Genomic DNA, 18,240 nt, shown 5'->3' on the forward strand with positions numbered 1-18,240 from the left:
ATGGAAAAAGCCCTCCATATAACTACAAGAAAATACAGGCAAGCAGTAACTCTTCTTCAACACACTGATAAAAGAATACAATGAGAGGCACTCTTTGTGTTGGTTTTTCCTAAAGTGTGTGCCTCTGACATAGACTCAAAATGGTTTTATAGCCAAAGAATTGGAGAAACGCTATATATCAATAATAGGGCCAAAGGGTGATTTAAGGCACTAAACCCCCCATTATATCTATTAGTACCCTTGGGTCACCCCAAAATAAAACAAAACAAAAAGTAAATAAATAAAACAGTGTGCAAAGCAAACAAATATAACTGAAGGAATACCCTAATATCTTGTGCAGCAAGCAGACTTTGGTCACCAAGCCTTCCACTCACTAGACATTCTGGAGCCACCACTGCTGCTCTGTGAACAGTCACATTGTCATTGCCATAGAAAGGCTCTAACAGGAGTTCCTGTTATGGCTCAGCGCTAACAAACCCGACTAACATCCATGAGGACCTGGGTTCGATCCCTGGCCTTGCTCAGTGGGTTAAGGATCCAGCACTGCCATGAGCTGTTATGAAGCTCACAGATGCGGCTTGGATCCTGTTTTGCTGTGGCTGTGGTGTAGGCCAGCAGCTGTAGCTCCAATTTGACCCCTAACCTGGGAACTTCCATTGCCACTAGTGTGGCCCTAAAGAAGCAAAAAAAAAAAAAAAAAAAAAAAAGCTCTGAGAAGTCCTATAGTGGAAAAGGAAGAAAACTTACTAAATGTCCATTGGCAGATGAATGGATTAAGATGTGGTATATATACACAAGGGAATACTACTCAGCCATACAAAAGAACAAAATAATGCCATTTGCAGCAACAAGGATGGAACTAGAGACTCTCACACTAAGCGAAGTAAGTCAGAAAGACAAATACCACATGATATCACTTATATCTGGAATCTAATATATGCGCAAATGAACCTTTCCACAGAGAAGAAACTCATGGACTTAGAGAACAGACTTGTGGTTGCCAAGGGGGAGGGGGAGGGAGTGGGATGGACTGGGAGTCTGGGGTTAACAGATGCAAACTATTGCCTTTGGAATGGATAAGCAATGAGATCCTGCTGTATAGCACAGGGAACTATATCTAGTCACTTATGATGGAACATGATGGAGGATAATGTGAGAAAAAGAATATGTATATGTATGTGTGTGACTGGGTCACTTTGCTGTACAGTAGAAAATTGACAGAACACTGTAAATCAACTATAATGGACAAAATAAAAATCATTAAAAAAGAAAAAAAAAGAAGGTTTACTCAACATTTTCTAAACTTACTTGATTGTAGAACCCTTCCCTCAACATGATACCTATTAATATCCATAAATTCATGGCACATACCTTAGCAAATGCCAGGCTGTATGAAAATTAATCTTCGAATGGGGAAATGCTGGGTGAGGTATCCTTGTCAGACATACTGTCCATTTATCATGCTCTCATGTTGTGATTTGCTGACACCTAGTGCTGATGCTTTAATTTAATACACACACATAATTTCCCTCAATACACTGCTGCCCACAGAAATAAAAATTGTTGAACTTTCTTTTACCTTTCAGGTTCTAAATTGAGGGAAAAAAAAAGAAAGAGGCAATACCAATATAACCACAGTGATAGGCATTCTCCCACCCCAAGGCCAGTGGTTACTTGGTCCAGCCATTTAAAATTAATGTTAATTAATTTTTGCTTTTTAGGGCTGCATGTGCAGCATGTGAAAGTTCTCAGGCTAGGTGTCAAATCGGAGCCGCAGCTTCTGGCCTACACCACAGCCACAGCAATGTGGGAATCTGAGTCATTCTGTGATCTATACCACAGCTCACACCAGCCAGATACTTAACCCACTGAGTGAGGCCAGGGATGGAACTGCATCCTCACAGCTACTAGTTGGGTTCATTACCACTGAGTCACACAGGAACTCCCCAAAATTAACATTAATTTAAATTGGAAAATATTAGGTTCATGAGCATAAGGATGCAACTTCTGATCTACATTAATGTCTCTGTACACTTACTTTAATAATGTCAGTACAAATGATACCTACTTGCACAAATACACTGTATTAATAACTTCCAGGGTTTCTGCTGCTAGTTCAAGATAATCAGAGCTCATATTTTCATAAAAATTCTGGTGCAACAAAATTTTAATTGAGTAGCACCTAATAACTCTGTAAAGAAATATTATTCAATAATAGGGTTAAGGAGCTCCCATTGTGGAGCACAGGGGCAGTATACTGGGAGTGCTGGGATGAGGGTTCATTCCCTGGGTTAAGGATCTGGTGTTGTTGCAGCTGAAGGTCAAATCTGATCCCTGGCCTGGGCAGCCAAAAAAAAAAAAAAATAGGGTTAGTATTTTTAAGTATTATCTCAATAAAATAGTATCTACTTTAATTATTGCTACAAAAAAATTCCTGTGTATTTACTAGTTCACTTACAGCTAAGTTGTTTCAAATATATGTATATGCAGGTATGTTTTATGGAATTTCTGCGTCTAACTGGAATATGGCACTGACAGTTAAAGTGCTGGTTCTTTATAGAGTTTGGCATGTCTGTGTGACATGTAACGATTCAATTCTCTATCAAAATTACAGTGAAATCTTATTTTTTTAAAAGAATTCTCAATTGGTAGATGTTGCTTTTATTTTATTTTTTCTTTTTATAGCCACACCTGCAGCATAGGGAAGTTCCCAGGCTAGGGTCAAATCGGAGCTGCAGCTGAGGCCTACTTCACAGCCACAGCAATGCCAGATCCTTAAACCACTGAGTGAGGCCAGGGATTAAACCTGCATCTTCTCAGACACTATGTCAGGTTATTAACCCGCTGAGCCCCAATAGGAATGCCATACAGTGAAATATTTATTCATACACTGTCATGATGTCCTTTGACTTTCATCTGATCCAAAATCCTAAACTCAACACAAACATAGCACTCAAAACCTCATGTTTTAAGGTGCTTGACTGGAAAATTATAAATATTACCTTGTTTTAGATTAATACCAAAACGATAATACAAAAATTTTTTTCATCTTATAGAGACTTTGTGGATGTGCTATGAACATATGCTTGGGTCTCAGGCTGAGAAACTGCCACGGATGACTGCCATTCATTTATTCAACAGTATTTATTGCAGCTACTGTGTGCCTGGCACAGGGAATCCAACAATCAACAAACTGCCTACCCTTATGAACAGCCTTACAGTCTAATGGAGAAGAAGGACAATGGACAAGTAATTATATAATTTCCAACAGCGATTAGCGCCGTAAAGAAAGTGAGCAGGATAAGGGAATGGGGAGTGAAAAGGAGAGCAGTGCTGTTTTAGACAGGTTGGCAGGAATAGCATCTTGTTGGAGCTGACATTTGAGCAGACACCTCAATGAACAGTATCTGGGAAAGTTTTCCAGGTAGGAGAAGAGCCAAGGGCAAAGGCCTTGAGACGGGAATGTACTTGGAGTGTTTGAGGACCATCAAGGTGGCCAATGTGGCTGAAACATGGGAAATCATGTCAGAGAAGGAGCCAGAGGCCAGATCACATGGAGTCCTATAATGTTGTAGTAATGACTTTGCTTGTTCTTGGGGGAAAAAATGGGATTGCAGAAGGCATGGTTTTAGATAGACAAGAAGTGGAACTCCTATCTCTGAAAATCTTTTTTTTTTCTTTTCCTTTTTAAAATCAACTTTATTAAGGTAAAGTGATATACAACCAATGCACCCATTTTTTTTTTTTTTTTGCCATTTCTTGGGCCACTCCCACAGCATATGGAGATTCCCAGGCTAGGGGTCCAATCGGAGCTGTAGCTGCCAGCCTATGCCAGAGCCACAGCAACGCGGAATCCGAGCTGCGTCTGCAACCTACACCACAGCTCACGGCAACACCGGATCGTTAACCCACTGAGCAAGGGCAGGGATCGAACCTGCAACCTCATGGTTCCTAGTCGGATTCGTTAACCACTGACCACAATGGAAACTCCTAATGCACCCATTTTAACAGCACACTTAGATGAGTTCTGGCAAATGTCCCCCTCACCATATTCAAGGTAAAGAACATTCTCATCATCCCCAAGATTTCCCTTGTTCCCTTTTGCAGTCAGTGCCCATTTTCTGGCCCCCATTAGGGCCAGGAACTCACTGGAATTAGGGGACTCATTATTTTTTCTGTCTCATTTTTGGCCACCCCACGGCATACTGAGTTCTAGGGCCAGGAATCAGATCCAAGCCATAGTCATGACCAAAGCCATAGCTGCAGCAATGCTGGATCCTTATCCCATTGTGCCAGACCGGGTATCGAACTTGCATCCCAGTGCTCCCAAGATGAGGCCAATCCTGTAGCGCCACAGTGGGAACTCCAGGAAACTCATTATTTTTAATGTATCCTTTAAGGACCTAGATCTATTGCTGCCCAATATGGTAGCCACAAGCCAAATGTGGTTACTTTAATTTAAATTGAATCAAATGAACAATTCAGTCCCTCAGTGCACTAGTCACATTTCAAGTGTCTAAGAGCCACACGTGGCCTGTGGCTGCCATATTGGAGAGGACGGGCAAAGGACTTTTCCATCACTGCAGACAGTTCTATTGGGAAATGCTGAGATGTCACCCTGGTGGAATGTGACCTTCACCACGTGGAGGAAGGCCAAGCAGCCTGAAAACTGAGTAAGCCATACACAGTCACATTACCTAGCTTTATGTTACTATCTGTGTTTATTACCTGTATCACCAAGTCATTAATAAAGCCACACCTGGGCTAGGGTGTTTAAGGGGGATAGTATTATAATGGCAACAGTAACTATGAGTTGTTCACTAAATAGAAATTCTTCCTCTATTACTAAGTTTAAAGGATATCTTACTAAGGGAACTTATTTCCCTTATAACTCATAAGGTACAATCTTGTTTAAGTAAAATTTAACCTCAAAATCATAGTCTTACTTAATCTGTGAGTATGTAGTTTAGAAGAAGGGGGAATTCTGAAGCAAATATGGTGAAATATAAATATTTGTTAAACTTGGTAGTGGTTTTTATATATTTTTTTGTACACATTTGAATGTCTGAAATATTTTAAAACAAAAAAATAGGCTTTCATTTTAAATGTTGAACAAGAATATTTAATGTTTTTAAGACAGTTCATGATTGATTAAAGAATACAGGTTAAAAACAATGTGCATAGTAGTATAGCATAATGGTCAGAACAGCCTAAGAGTCAATATAGCATAATAGCTTAGTGTATTCTGGAGCCAGACTACATGGGTTTTTAATCCTAATTATGCCATTTATTAGCAATGAGACAAAGAGCAAGTTACTTAACTTCTCCGTGTTTGTTTCCTGATCTGTAAAATAAAAATGATCATAATGGTACTTGGTTCATAAGGGTATTATAAGGATTAATATTTGTAAAGATCCTGGTGTACAGCAGATGCTCAGTGAGTGTTAATAGCTATTATTATGAGGCTGAGGCTGATCCAGTTTTGGTTTCTTACAAAAGTATACCACCTTCTTTTTTTTTTTTTAATAAAAAAGCAAATAGTCTATCAAAAATGTCAACAATTGTAACCTCTGATAACAGACTTATTTTCTAAATATTCCATGTCAAGTAATTCTTTTTGTACTTAAACAATACAAACACAGAAACAAAGTCTTGGCTGTAAGCCCTTTCCTAAAAGTATCCTACAGTTTGCTAAGCAGTGATATTCAAAGTGTGATCTTTGGACCGACAGCATCAGCAGTACCAGAGAACTTGCTAGAAATGCAAATTCTCAAGCTCTACCCCACGTGTAGTCATTCTGGGGTGGGGTCCAATAATATGTGTTTTAGTTTCATATTCGGTTTTGAGGCTCACTCAAGTTTGAGAACTGCTATGTCAAGGTGTAACTTTTTTTTTTTTTTTCAGCTGCACCTGAGGCATGTGCAAGTTCCCAGGCCAGGAATCAAACCCGTGCCGCAGTTGCAGCCTGTGCCACAGCGGCAGCACTAACGGAAAGTCCTCAAGGTATAACTTGTAGCTCTGTACTAGACCACTGTCACTTTTATATAGTGGTTTTTATATTTTTTTGTACACATTTGAATGTCTGAAATATTTTAAAACAAAAAATAGGCTTTCATTTTAAATGTTGAACAAGAATATTTAATGTTTTTAAGATTGTCAATCAAGCTTCCTCAACCCTTGTTTACAATGTCCTCCTTCCACCCTTGGTCATACCTTCTCCTGGGGCCTTCTGAGAGCTCTTGCTCCTCTCTAACTCAGTTACTGCTGGTACAAGAAAATACAAATGCTTTCTGGAGCCACGCAGGTAATCTGTCTCAAGAGAGTCTGGTATCTGACCTTAAAGACAAAAGTGCTGGCCACAACCCAAAGATGTTTGCATTTTTTAAAAAGTTAAACTGCTGCTGGCCAAACAAAAACACCTCTAAGCCAAGTTTGGCTACTGGCCACCGTTTACACTTACTTCTTGGCTAATTCTCTCTCAAATCACTAAGCAGCTATGATGTAGTGGAAAGAGTGAGTGCTGAACATGGAAGAAAACCTTGATTTGAAGCCCAGCTCCGCTACTTGCTAGCTGGGTGGTAAAAATGATAATAATGTTAACCTCTCAGAGTTAAATCTTCTCATCTGAATAATAAGGACAATACAACCTATCTTACAGGATTGTTTTAAAGATTAAGATGATATACTTAAAACAGCTGCCTTACATAAGCCTGCAATAAACTTTTCATAGCATTTGTGGTATTTATTTTCTTGTATTGTCTTGATTATATGCTTTATTCTTCTTGTATTTATGAACAATTTTGCTTAGCCTATTTATTCTATTAGACTCTGCGCTCCTTTGGGATAGACATGGCCTTCTTCATCCTTTTAAGTTCCTATAATACCTACTTCAATAATTAAGTCCCTCTCATGTCCACCCCAAGCTTCACAAAAGCTTGTGACACAAAGTCTGATTATCTGGGGTTGGGATCTGGAGTGATGTAGTCAATTCTCAGGAGAGATGTATGTTTCATATGAGAAAGAAAGGGGCTCACTATAACAATCCCCACAGTTATGCTTCCCTTCTTTTTCCTATATAAAAGAGAAAAAAACGATGGGTGTTCTGTTGTTAAGTGGGGGCCTCTTGCTGTTCACATTTACCAGCTTTGCTAAAAGCAATATAGGAGGGGAAGAAAAAAAAAAGGAATACAGGAGATTTAGAAGAGCCATACTAGAAATTATGGAAAAAAATGGGTTTCAGTTTTATTTTTTACTTTTATTTATTTTATTTTTACTTTTATTTATTTTATTTTTACTTTTATTTTTTTGTCTTTTTGTCTTTTCTAGGGCCGCTCCCGCGGTATATATGGAGGTTCCCAGGCTAGGGGTCCAATCAGAGATGTAGCTGCCGGCCTATGCCACAGCCACAGCAACGCGGGATCTGAGCCGTGTCTGTGACCTACACCACAGCCCACAGAAATGCCAGATCCTTAACCCACTGAATGAGGCCAGGGATCAAACCCGCATCCTCATGGTTACTAGTCAGGTTTGTTAACCACTGAGCCATGACAGGAACTCCAGGTTTCAGTTTTAAATTAATTTTGACAATTCAGATACAAATGATGCTGGGGTGATGATGGTAGAAGAAGTAGGTATCATAAGAGCTAACACTAGGTGCCTAGCTCATTTTCCCCATCTGGAATACTGAGGCAAGAATAAGAACTATTATCTATCCCACAAAGATTGTGTGAAGGTTATTAGGCAATTAAGGTCATGGGACTAGGGAGAAGAGGAAGAATATGTGCATGTCACATAAGCAGGTGAGAAGCTTTAAGCACTTCTATGGCCTTATAGAAAACAGAATGCCACATTTTATCCTAACAAAAAATCTTCTTTTTCTTACTTTATAGGCATCCATGCCTAAGTGCCTGTAAAGAATTAATTCACATATTGAATTTGGCCTGGTTAATATCATTGCCTCTTTATTTATATTAGCTTTCTTACCTTCTGAACTTGGCATCTATAGACTCATTAAATAAATGACTTTGAGGTTAAACAATCTAATTCCAGAAATGCTTGAAAACTCACTTCCTCTCCCTCCACCCATTAACTATGCTTTATACCAGGGCATTTCTATTTTTTTTTCCTCAAAAGTATATAATCTCTAAAAGTAGGAGAACTATAGTGTCAAATGGGTTTAAGTATCAAATTTAATTTGGGAAGAATGTTTCCAATTCATCCAGGTTCCAGAGATGAATGCTGGACCAGTCAGATAGATTGTGCCTGACAAGCCAGAGAAAGGCTACTCATTTCTTCAGTAGGATGGAAAGTATTTATTTTGTGAAGGTATGATACAGAATGACATATTCAGATGCAATTTAAAAAATCCATTTCACTGTTCATATGTATCATCATTAAGGAAAATTTGCCTTGGTGATGTTAACATGAAAGTGCATAATAGGAGTTCCCACTGTGGTGCAGTCAGTTAAGAAGAGTCAGTTAAGACGCTGATACAGGAGTTTCTGTTGTGGCTCAGTGGTTAACGAATCCGACTAGGAACCATGAGGTTGTGGGTTCGATCCCTGGCCTTGCTCAGTGGGTTAAGGATTTGGCATTGCCCTGAGCTGTGGTGTAGGTTGCAGACACAGCTCAGATCCTGTGCTGCTGTGGCTCTGGCATAGGCCAGTGGCTACAGCTCCGATTCGACCCCTAGCCTGGGAACCTCTATATGCCGTGGGAGCGGCCCTAGAAAAGACAAAAAAAAAAGAGAGAGAGAGAGAGAGAAAGAAGCTGATACAGTGGCTCCAGTCACTGCAGGGGCGATTGATCCCCAGCCTGGCATAGTGGGTTAAAGGATCCGGCGTTGCTGCAGCTGCGGCTCAGATTAAGTCCCTGGCCAAGAAACTTCCGTATGCCATGGGTACGACCATTTGAAAAAAAAAAAAAGTTCATGACAGTGTTAGAATTGCACACTGCTGTTATTCTTCCCATGGTCTGAGGCTTTCATAATGAGAAAAATACAATTTCACCGAAGGTGTAACTTCTTAGTCACAGTAGAAAATAATTTCCACTTAAAGGGCATATCTAATTTCTCAATTTATAAAAGTCAGTTCTAAGACCACGTGTGAAGTTACCACCAAACTACTGTCAGATTAGAAATAAATTTTCCTGCATGAAATTATCCCCTTCAAGATAAGTAACATTACCTATCTTGTACGAAGGTAATATTATTTTTGCATGGGCCAGGTAGAATTGTGCAAGAAAATAATATTTGAAGGATTTCTCTTTGAAAAATGTCAGCTCTTTAGAAGAAAATCATAGACAATAATTAGGTGAAAGTCAGTACTAACATCCTTTAGGAGTGTTATTTTACAGATGGTTAATTTTGAAGGATCAAATTCTATTTACTCAAAAACCTAATAAGATAAACTGTTCCCTTGGCAACTACAAAATTTGAGTGGCCTCAGGGACTGCACTGATGTATCTATTTTGTGCCAAATGTTTCAGAAATTTTGAGGCAGTTCACTTATCTAAAGTCTCAGAAAGCAAGAATTTTCAGAATGATAACTGAAGGGGCTGGCTGTACAATATTAAGATAATACTAGCTTTCAATTAACATATGAATGTGTTTTGCATGAAGAGGCAGTTACCCAGCACACAAGTAATAAAACAGGTCTGTGGCCCCCCTCACAGGTAAACATCCCTACAGCCCTTGAGTCATTAAACGGAAACCCTGAGACCTAACTAAAGGTCTGAGCTTAAGAACTTTTTTTTTCTCTTGCAGGAATAAATGTAAAAAGCCCTCGCTGGCTCTGAGATAGCCTGCTGATTTGACTTTGGACAAGCCATTTAACTCCTTTTGGTCTGTTTCCAGACCCAATATCTTTTGGTAAAGGTATTACAGGTGTGAGGATGAAATAATATATGTGAATGTAAACTATAAATAGTATCCATAAGTTAGTTACTATTTTATATAGTACTGTCCTAACCTTTCCTATGTCCTGGTCTGTAAAATGGGAACAGATCTAGGTCTGAATGCCTGTGAACTTGAGCAAGTCATTTCCTTTCTGGACGTGTTTCCTAACAAGGTTATTATTATATTATGAAGATCAAATGATATCGTGTATGTAAATGCTGTGACAGGCATATATCAAGAACACAATAAATGATAGCTGTTATGACTCTGCGAGTAGGACTGGAAGACACAAACAATATCTATAGTTATTGTACATATGTATATTATTGTATGTATATTATACATACATATATGTATATTTAAATATGTACATATAAAATATGTATATTGGTAAAGGGCTTAGGTATACTTCAACTCTATACACATCCAAGGTATTGTTATCTGTACTCCAAACTGCAAAGACGTACACGGAACGAGAAAACAAATGGCGCCTCAGTGACCCTCTTTCCCAGAGGGTAGAAAAGGGAAAAAAGGCAGACAACGGGGCTGAATAGCCTCAGTGGCTTGTAACAGTGATAGGAATGAGAAGAGAGGAGTGTAACAACAACAAAAAAAACCTGGAGAAACACTCCGAGAATCAATACACCATTCCCACCCTTTTCCTCTCGTGACCTCCAGCCTAGACTAGACCATTTCATTTAACTTCCCAGCCCGCCATGTCGCTGGACATTTATTTACTGTACCTTCTTCACTGAGTGGCTTTCATTCCCCTCCCCTTCTAGGAGTCTTGAACTTCAGACCCTCGGCTTCCGAGACCCATTCCCTTTAACTCTGTTTTTAACCAAGTTTCCCTGTATCCTCCCCTCCGTCTAAGGGGGAAGTGAGGCTGGTCGCACCGCAGGGCATGCTGGGAAATGTGGTCTCTCATACTCATTTTGCTTGGGCCCCAAAGTGAGGAAGACGACAAAAGAGATACAGTAAAAACTACAACTCCCGGCAGGCAACGTGAGTGACAGTCTTCCTTTCTGCCCCCGTTCGGATAGCCTTCCTCTTCCTCCTCTCCGCGGGCGCTGAAACGCTTACCCTCACGGTATTTGTAGTTCTTCGCGGCCCTAAGATCCTACCTCTTGAGGGCTAGGAGAAGGCTGAAAAACTCTAATTCCCAGAGGGTAGAGCGGCAGTTGCGCCTGCGCAGTCTCAGCGAGGGCGTGTATGTCTGTGTGTCTGAGGGAGAGAGAGCGAGAGTGAGTGAGTGTGAGTGCGGGGTAGGGTGGTGGCCGTTACGTTCGGGGCAACGGCTACGGCAGTGGAGAAGTAAAAAGAGAAACAACGTCCAGCGCTTCCGCCTTCGCTTAGGAGGAGGAGGAGGAGCTGGTAGGGAAAGGAAAGTGATTCGCCCTGGGCCTGGACTAGACCGAGTCGGGCCGGCGGGGGTCTGGGCTATGAGCCTTTGAGGGTCGCTTGGGTCGCGGAGCGAGACTCGAGAACCGAGAGCGATGTCTCAGCCGCCGCCGCCGCCTCCGCTGCCGCCGCCGCCTCCTCCCCCAGAGGCTCCGCAGACTCCGCCGTCCCTGGCGGCGGCGGCGGCGGCTGCTCCGGGGGGGCTCTCGAAGCGGAGAGACCGGAGAATCCTCTCCGGGAGCTGCCCGGATCCGAAGTGCCAGGCGCGCCTGTTCTTCCCGGCCTCTGGTTCTGTCAGCATCGAGTGTACCGAGTGCGGACAGCGGCACGAGCAGCAACAGCTGCTGGGGGTGGAGGAGGTGACTGACCCGGACGTAGTGCTACACAACCTGCTGCGGAACGCGCTCCTCGGGGTGACAGGGGCACCCAAGAAGAACACGGAACTGGTAAAGGTGATGGGCCTTTCCAACTACCACTGCAAATTGTTGTCGCCCATATTAGCTCGTTACGGAATGGACAAGCAGACAGGCCGGGCTAAACTGCTCCGGGATATGAACCAGGGCGAACTGTTCGATTGCGCTTTACTGGGTGACCGCGCCTTCCTCATCGAACCGGAGCATGTGAATACGGTGGGCTATGGCAAGGACCGCTCCGGAAGCCTCTTGTATTTGCATGACACTCTTGAGGACATCAAGCGGGCCAATAAAAGTCAGGAATGCCTCATTCCAGTGCATGTGGATGGGGATGGACACTGCCTGGTGCATGCTGTGTCCCGGGCTCTGGTAGGCCGGGAGCTCTTCTGGCATGCCTTGCGAGAGAATCTTAAACAGCACTTCCAGCAGCACCTGGCCCGATATCAAGCCCTGTTCCACGACTTCATTGATGCCGCTGAGTGGGAGGACATTATCAATGAGTGTGACCCTCTGTTTGTACCACCTGAGGGTGTTCCCTTGGGCCTGAGGAACATCCACATATTTGGTCTTGCCAATGTGTTACATCGCCCTATTATTCTGTTAGATTCTCTCAGTGGCATGAGAAGCTCTGGGGATTATTCTGCCACCTTTCTGCCAGGGCTCATCCCCGCAGAGAAGTGCACTGGGAGAGATGGTCATTTGAACAAACCAATCTGTATTGCATGGAGTAGCTCTGGTAGAAACCATTATATTCCCTTGGTAGGCATAAAAGGGGCTGCTTTGCCTAAACTGCCTATGAATTTGCTTCCTAAAGCATGGGGTGTACCTCAGGACCTTATTAAGAAGTACATCAAACTTGAGGAGGATGGTGGTTGTGTTATTGGAGGAGACAGAAGTTTGCAAGATAAATACTTACTTAGGCTTGTTGCTGCTATGGAAGAAGTCTTTATGGACAAACACGGTATCCATCCTAGTTTGGTGGCTGACGTCCACCAGTATTTCTACAGGAGGACGGGGGTGATAGGAGTTCAGCCTGAAGAAGTCACAGCAGCTGCTAAAAAAGCAGTAATGGATAATCGCCTTCACAAATGTTTGCTCTGTGGTGCCCTTTCTGAACTTCATGTTCCTCCAGAGTGGTTGGCTCCAGGAGGGAAACTGTATAACCTGGCAAAAAGTACTCATGGACAGCTGAGGCCTGACAAAAATTATAGCTTTCCCTTGAACAATTTGGTTTGCTCATATGATTCAGTGAAAGATGTTCTGGTACCAGACTATGGATTGAGTAATCTAACAGCCTGTAATTGGTGCCATGGCACATCTGTGCGAAGGGTCAGAGGAGATGGGTCTATTGTGTATTTAGATGGGGACAGAACTAATTCTAGGTCCACTGGTGGCAAGTGTGGTTGTGGATTCAAACATTTTTGGGATGGTAAAGAGTATGACAATCTACCAGAAGCCTTTCCTATTACTTTGGAATGGGGTGGAAGAGTGGTCAGAGAAACAGTATATTGGTTCCAGTATGAAAGCGATGCGTCTTTGAACAGTAATGTGTATGATGTTGCAATGAAACTTGTTACCAAGCACTTTCCAGGTGAATTTGGGAGTGAAATCCTGGTTCAGAAAGTTGTCCACACTATATTGCATCAGACTGCCAAAAAGAATCCTGATGATTATACTCCTGTAAATATAGATGGTGCTCATGCCCAAAGAGTTGGAGATGTCCAAGGACAAGAGTCGGAGTCTCAGCTCCCAACTAAAATTATTCTCACTGGACAGAAAACGAAAACTTTGCACAAGGAGGAATTAAACATGAGTAAAACTGAAAGAACTATTCAACAGAATATTACGGAACAGGCTTCTGTAATGCAGAAACGGAAAACAGAGAAGTTAAAACAAGAACAAAAAGGGCAGCCCAGGACTGTTTCTCCCAGTACCGTTCGGGATGGTCCATCCTCTGCACCTGCCACCCCCACCAAGGCTCCCTATTCACCAACAACTTCGAAGGAGAAGAAGATCCGAATAACAACTAATGATGGACGACAGTCCATGGTTACACTTAAATCTTCAACCACCTTTTTTGAACTTCAGGAAAGCATAGCCAGAGAATTCAACATTCCTCCGTATTTACAGTGTATTCGCTATGGCTTTCCTCCTAAAGAGTTAATGCCACCCCAGGCAGGAATGGAAAAGGAGCCAGTTCCTTTACAGCATGGTGACAGAATTACAATAGAGATTCTAAAAAGTAAAGCTGAAGGGGGTCAGTCTGCTGCAGCACACTCGGCCCATGCTGTGAAGACAGAAGAGAGTGCTGTAACTGGCAAACTGTCATCTAAGGAACTACAGGAGCAAGCTGACAAAGAAATGTACTCCTTGTGTCTTTTAGCAACGTTAATGGGTAAGATCAATTTAACTCAGATGGTATTTCTTAATTAAGTTGTGAATGTAATAGACTGAGTTTTTCTGTTGTCTTTGTGAAAAAAAAAAGTCTGGTCATTGTTAAAACTATCTGATAATATATTTTAGAAGAAAATTATTTCATTTTTTGACAGTGGGTGGATGTTAGTGTGATTCTCTACTGAGTAAATGTTAGGAAAACATGACTAAGAAAGTGAAAGTAGTCCCTGAACTGTCACCAGATTATTTAAATATAAAGTATCCTTGTAATTTTTTTTAATAGGCTTGTAATATGTTGTCCATTTAAAGCCTTTTTTATTTTCATCCTCCCCCCCCCCCCGCCCCCGGCTCTCTTGAGCCTGCCCACCTTGCCCTTTTTCATTTATTTTTAAATTTCATTTTCTTGCTTGTCATGTGATTTCAGGACTTCCTGTTTGATGAATTGCAGTTTCTGGTTTTATATGCTCACCGCACTCCCACCCAATAGTCTCTCTCCTCCATCCTGTTCTCTCTCTCCCAGTTCATCACATTATTTTCTGATTTGTATGTTAGGATTTGTGTTAAAGTAGTTTTGCTTGGTGATTTTTGTCATCAGTTTCAATGAACTACTCATGGGAAACATAAGAAACAGACATAGATGTTAATGGGATTGCTTAAGAAGCATTTCTTTTGAATAATTCAGCACAAATTAAAGGAATGTATATTATAAACCAAATATATAATTTAAAGCTTTAGGTGATTTGGGAAATGATCCAGTGGTGTACTTTTTACTTTATTTTATTTGCATAGTCTTTGTTTTTAAATTACTGTTAATGTCTTTATTAAGGCTTAAGGTAGAAGTTAAACTGAAATATGTTACATATTAGAGGGGCCTTATTTTTGCTGAGATTAGAGCTTGCAACTAGAGAAGTGACCTGGGTTTTGATTGTCTTCTAAGAGTACTAAACATCAGTGAATTGGGCCTTGACCTAGCAAAATGAAGATTTATTTATTTCTGGTTTAAGTTTGGGGGCCAAATAGTGAATAAGGGATCTAAAAGCCCTATACAAATTTATAACTTAATATTGCTTTATTTTGGCAGACATAGTCATTGAAATGGGGGAATGTGTCAAGAAATGTTCTAGGATACTTATATTTTTCTATTTCCTAGAGTTTTTAGTTTCTTTAAGGCAGTGTGGAATAGAGGAAAAAGTGGTGATTTTTGGAGACACAAAGATCTAAAATTTGAATCCTGACTCCATACATATTATTTCAAGCAAGCTACTTAACTCCCCAATACTTCAGTTGCCTCCTCTACACAAGATACCCTTTGTAGTACCTGGTATACAGGGCAACAGTAAAATACTGCCAGAACTCCAAAAATTAAATAACATCAGCACAGAATGGATAAACTTAGACATATGCAGAAGGCACTTTTTAAAAAACTGGCCATCTCCTAGGTGCAAACAAGAAAGAGATCTTTTTCAATAGAAGAGGAACTCTAGAGGATGTGGCTCAGATATAACTTTGGATGCTCAGCATCTGGTATAGTGCCTGGCAGGTAGTAGGTGCTTTGAAATGTTTTTTGATTGAATTAAATAGATGACATTAACATATCTAAAGAAAGGCTATGTCAGCAGAAATGGAATGGATGGTCAGCACTGAACACTGAGAAAGTTGAAAAGCAGAATTTGGCACTGTTTATACACTGCTGTACAAAGGGAGAAGATAACATCAACTGGGGTTCATGAAAATTCTGGTAACTAGGAAGGTACTTTCTGCTGAGGGGCAGGAATATATGATCAGTCCCCACTGGTTTGGCTGGAAGATCTGTATCCCTTTAGTGATTCCATAGTCATCCAGCATCTAGTCTGATCACTCATTTAGCTGCCGGATGTGAGTATTGATGTATAAGTGAGAGCGCAGGTGAGGATTATGTCACTTGGAAGGCTGTGTTCTCCATGTAGAGTCATAAATTGGCATAGGTAAAATTATGATCAGTAGTCTAAAATCTGGTCAGATTGTTATATTACTACATTTCATAATAAAAATTAGTAAAGTACAATCCTGGTTTACAGTTAGTCATTTTTTGAGCTTGGGTTGAGGTTTCTGGACCTGAATATCTAAGTACTAGACTGTGGACTGCAATGAGTTGACCATGATGATGTCTTGTCATGATCTCTTCTCTCTTCACCTCTGACGTTTATGTTACTGCCCCTACAAACTCACACATTTCTTTAAATCTTTAACCTGTACTCCTGACACCAAAAGAAGTGTTCTGCTAATTTTGTATTGGTGGTACTTGTGAGACCCTCTGCTTTAAGCTACTAAGATAGTTCCTGTTGTGGCGCAGCAGGTTAAAGATCTGGTGTTATTTCTGCTGTGGGCAGGTTGGATCCCCAGCCTGGGAACTTCCATATGCTGTGGGCTTGGCCAAAAATAAATAAATAAGTAAACTACTAGGACAGTGCCTGGCCTGTGTTAGTCCCTCTATAAGTATTAGTTTTCGACATCTAATTATGTCATAACTATAGCTGAATTATATAGAAGATATTCTTAATTGAAAATGATATATTTGTAAAAATGTCACTTTGGGGATAGCTAAGTACACACAACCTTATGTACAAAGTGCTGGGAAACTTCTTTAGATTGGAGAGGGCTGGAAAAATGGAAAATGACAGTTTACTTAGAAAATTACAAATTTCAAAGTGCAGAAATGACTTTGTAAATTACCATATGTGAGCCAAGCTGCTGATATGTTAGTTTAGGAAATAGCTCACTAAGCTTTATGCTGTTTGAATAACTGGTTCCTTCTCATTTAGATTAAGGCTTTAATGCCACTTTCTTAAAGAGGTTTTCTCCTGATCTAGGGTTTGAGAGACCCTTGCTAAACCAGTCTAAGTAGGTCCCCTTTGTTGCTGCACCCTCATAGAACCTATTACAAGTTTTCATTATCATGTTTGTTGATTTATTTACTCATTTGCCTCTCCCATTATATTATAAACTCCACAAAGGCAGAGACAGTATCATGTTTTTTTCAGCAATGAATACTCCATTTCCTGTACAGGCCCTGGCACTTATTGGGTGCCAAGTACACGCTTGTTGAATGGACACAGATTATTTTAGTAAAATAAATGTCTGCTCTGAGCTAGAGACTGAGCTGTAGGTACAGAGATGAATGAAACACCGCCATAAACTGCCTGCACAGAAGCAACTGAGGACGTCCTATACTTTATAGCTTTCATTTATAATTTTTATGTAGAGGGCAAAGGAAGCTGGAGATGTGTTGATGAAGGCTGTAAAAATATGGGAGATATGTGTATGTAGAGAGATATCTATATATATGATACAGATATTATCATATCTATATATAGGATATGTATAACACACACACACACATATATACATAGGATTTATATCTTCATTAAATAGGCTGACCTCTTTTTTTTTTTTTTTTTTGGTCTTTTTGGGGCCGCACCTGCGGCATATGGAGGTTCCCAGGCTAGGGGTCTAATTGGAGCTGTCGCTGCTGGCCTTCACCAGAGCCACAGCAACACAGGATCCGAGCCGCATCTGCGACCTACACCACAGCTCATGGCAACGCCGGATCCTTAACCCACTGAGCGAGGCCAGGGATCGAACCCGCAACCTCATGGTTCATAGTCGAATTCGTTTCTGCCGCGCCATGACGGGAACTCCTAGGCTGACCTCTTGATAGACAGGAACATGTGTTTTTCCTTTCTATTGTTTTTAAGTAGAATATTTATTAAATAGAATTTATGTCTTTTATTGTATCACTGAGACAATGAGTGCATCAGTCTTTTGTTCAGTGTGAATCATTGATGGAACTAGTTGCTTTGAATCTAACAATGGTAGCTTAAAATGAAATAATGTTCTACCTGTAATATTTCATAGATTTTAAGCTACTTTATCCAGACCACTTGGAGGTTATTGAACAATTTTTGCAGACAGATATCATTATTTATATAGTATGTGAGTGACTCTAACTCTGGCATTGCAAAATATATAATTACATTTTTTATAGACCACTTTTTTGTGGATTTTATTTTATGGTAGATGCGATAGTGTATCATCCACTATAAATACTACGTTAATTTCTTTTTTCTTAGAATCGTATTCCACTAAATTTTTAGTTAA

General features: G+C 40.7%; 1 protein-coding gene and 1 long non-coding RNA gene across 2 annotated transcripts in view; one reads left to right on the forward strand and one right to left on the reverse strand.

The window, feature by feature from the left end:
- The window catches only part of LOC125129273 (uncharacterized), a 35,406-nt gene extending 24,630 nt beyond the window's left edge, over positions 1-10,776 (reverse strand). The window contains exon 1 of the long non-coding RNA XR_007135438.1: positions 10,639-10,776. This is a non-coding gene — a long non-coding RNA (uncharacterized LOC125129273). The remainder of the gene's footprint in view (positions 1-10,638) is intronic.
- Positions 10,777-11,125: 349 nt separating this feature from the next.
- VCPIP1 (valosin containing protein interacting protein 1) overlaps positions 11,126-18,240 on the forward strand; it is a 37,059-nt gene continuing 29,944 nt past the window's right edge. Inside the window, exon 1 of the mRNA XM_047783824.1 lies at positions 11,126-14,104. Coding sequence (XP_047639780.1) covers positions 11,392-14,104 — 2,713 coding nt within the window. The 5' untranslated portion in view covers positions 11,126-11,391. The remainder of the gene's footprint in view (positions 14,105-18,240) is intronic.

Source organism: Phacochoerus africanus, chromosome 6 (genome assembly GCF_016906955.1).
Source record: "Phacochoerus africanus isolate WHEZ1 chromosome 6, ROS_Pafr_v1, whole genome shotgun sequence".
NCBI lineage: Eukaryota > Metazoa > Chordata > Mammalia > Artiodactyla > Suidae > Phacochoerus > Phacochoerus africanus.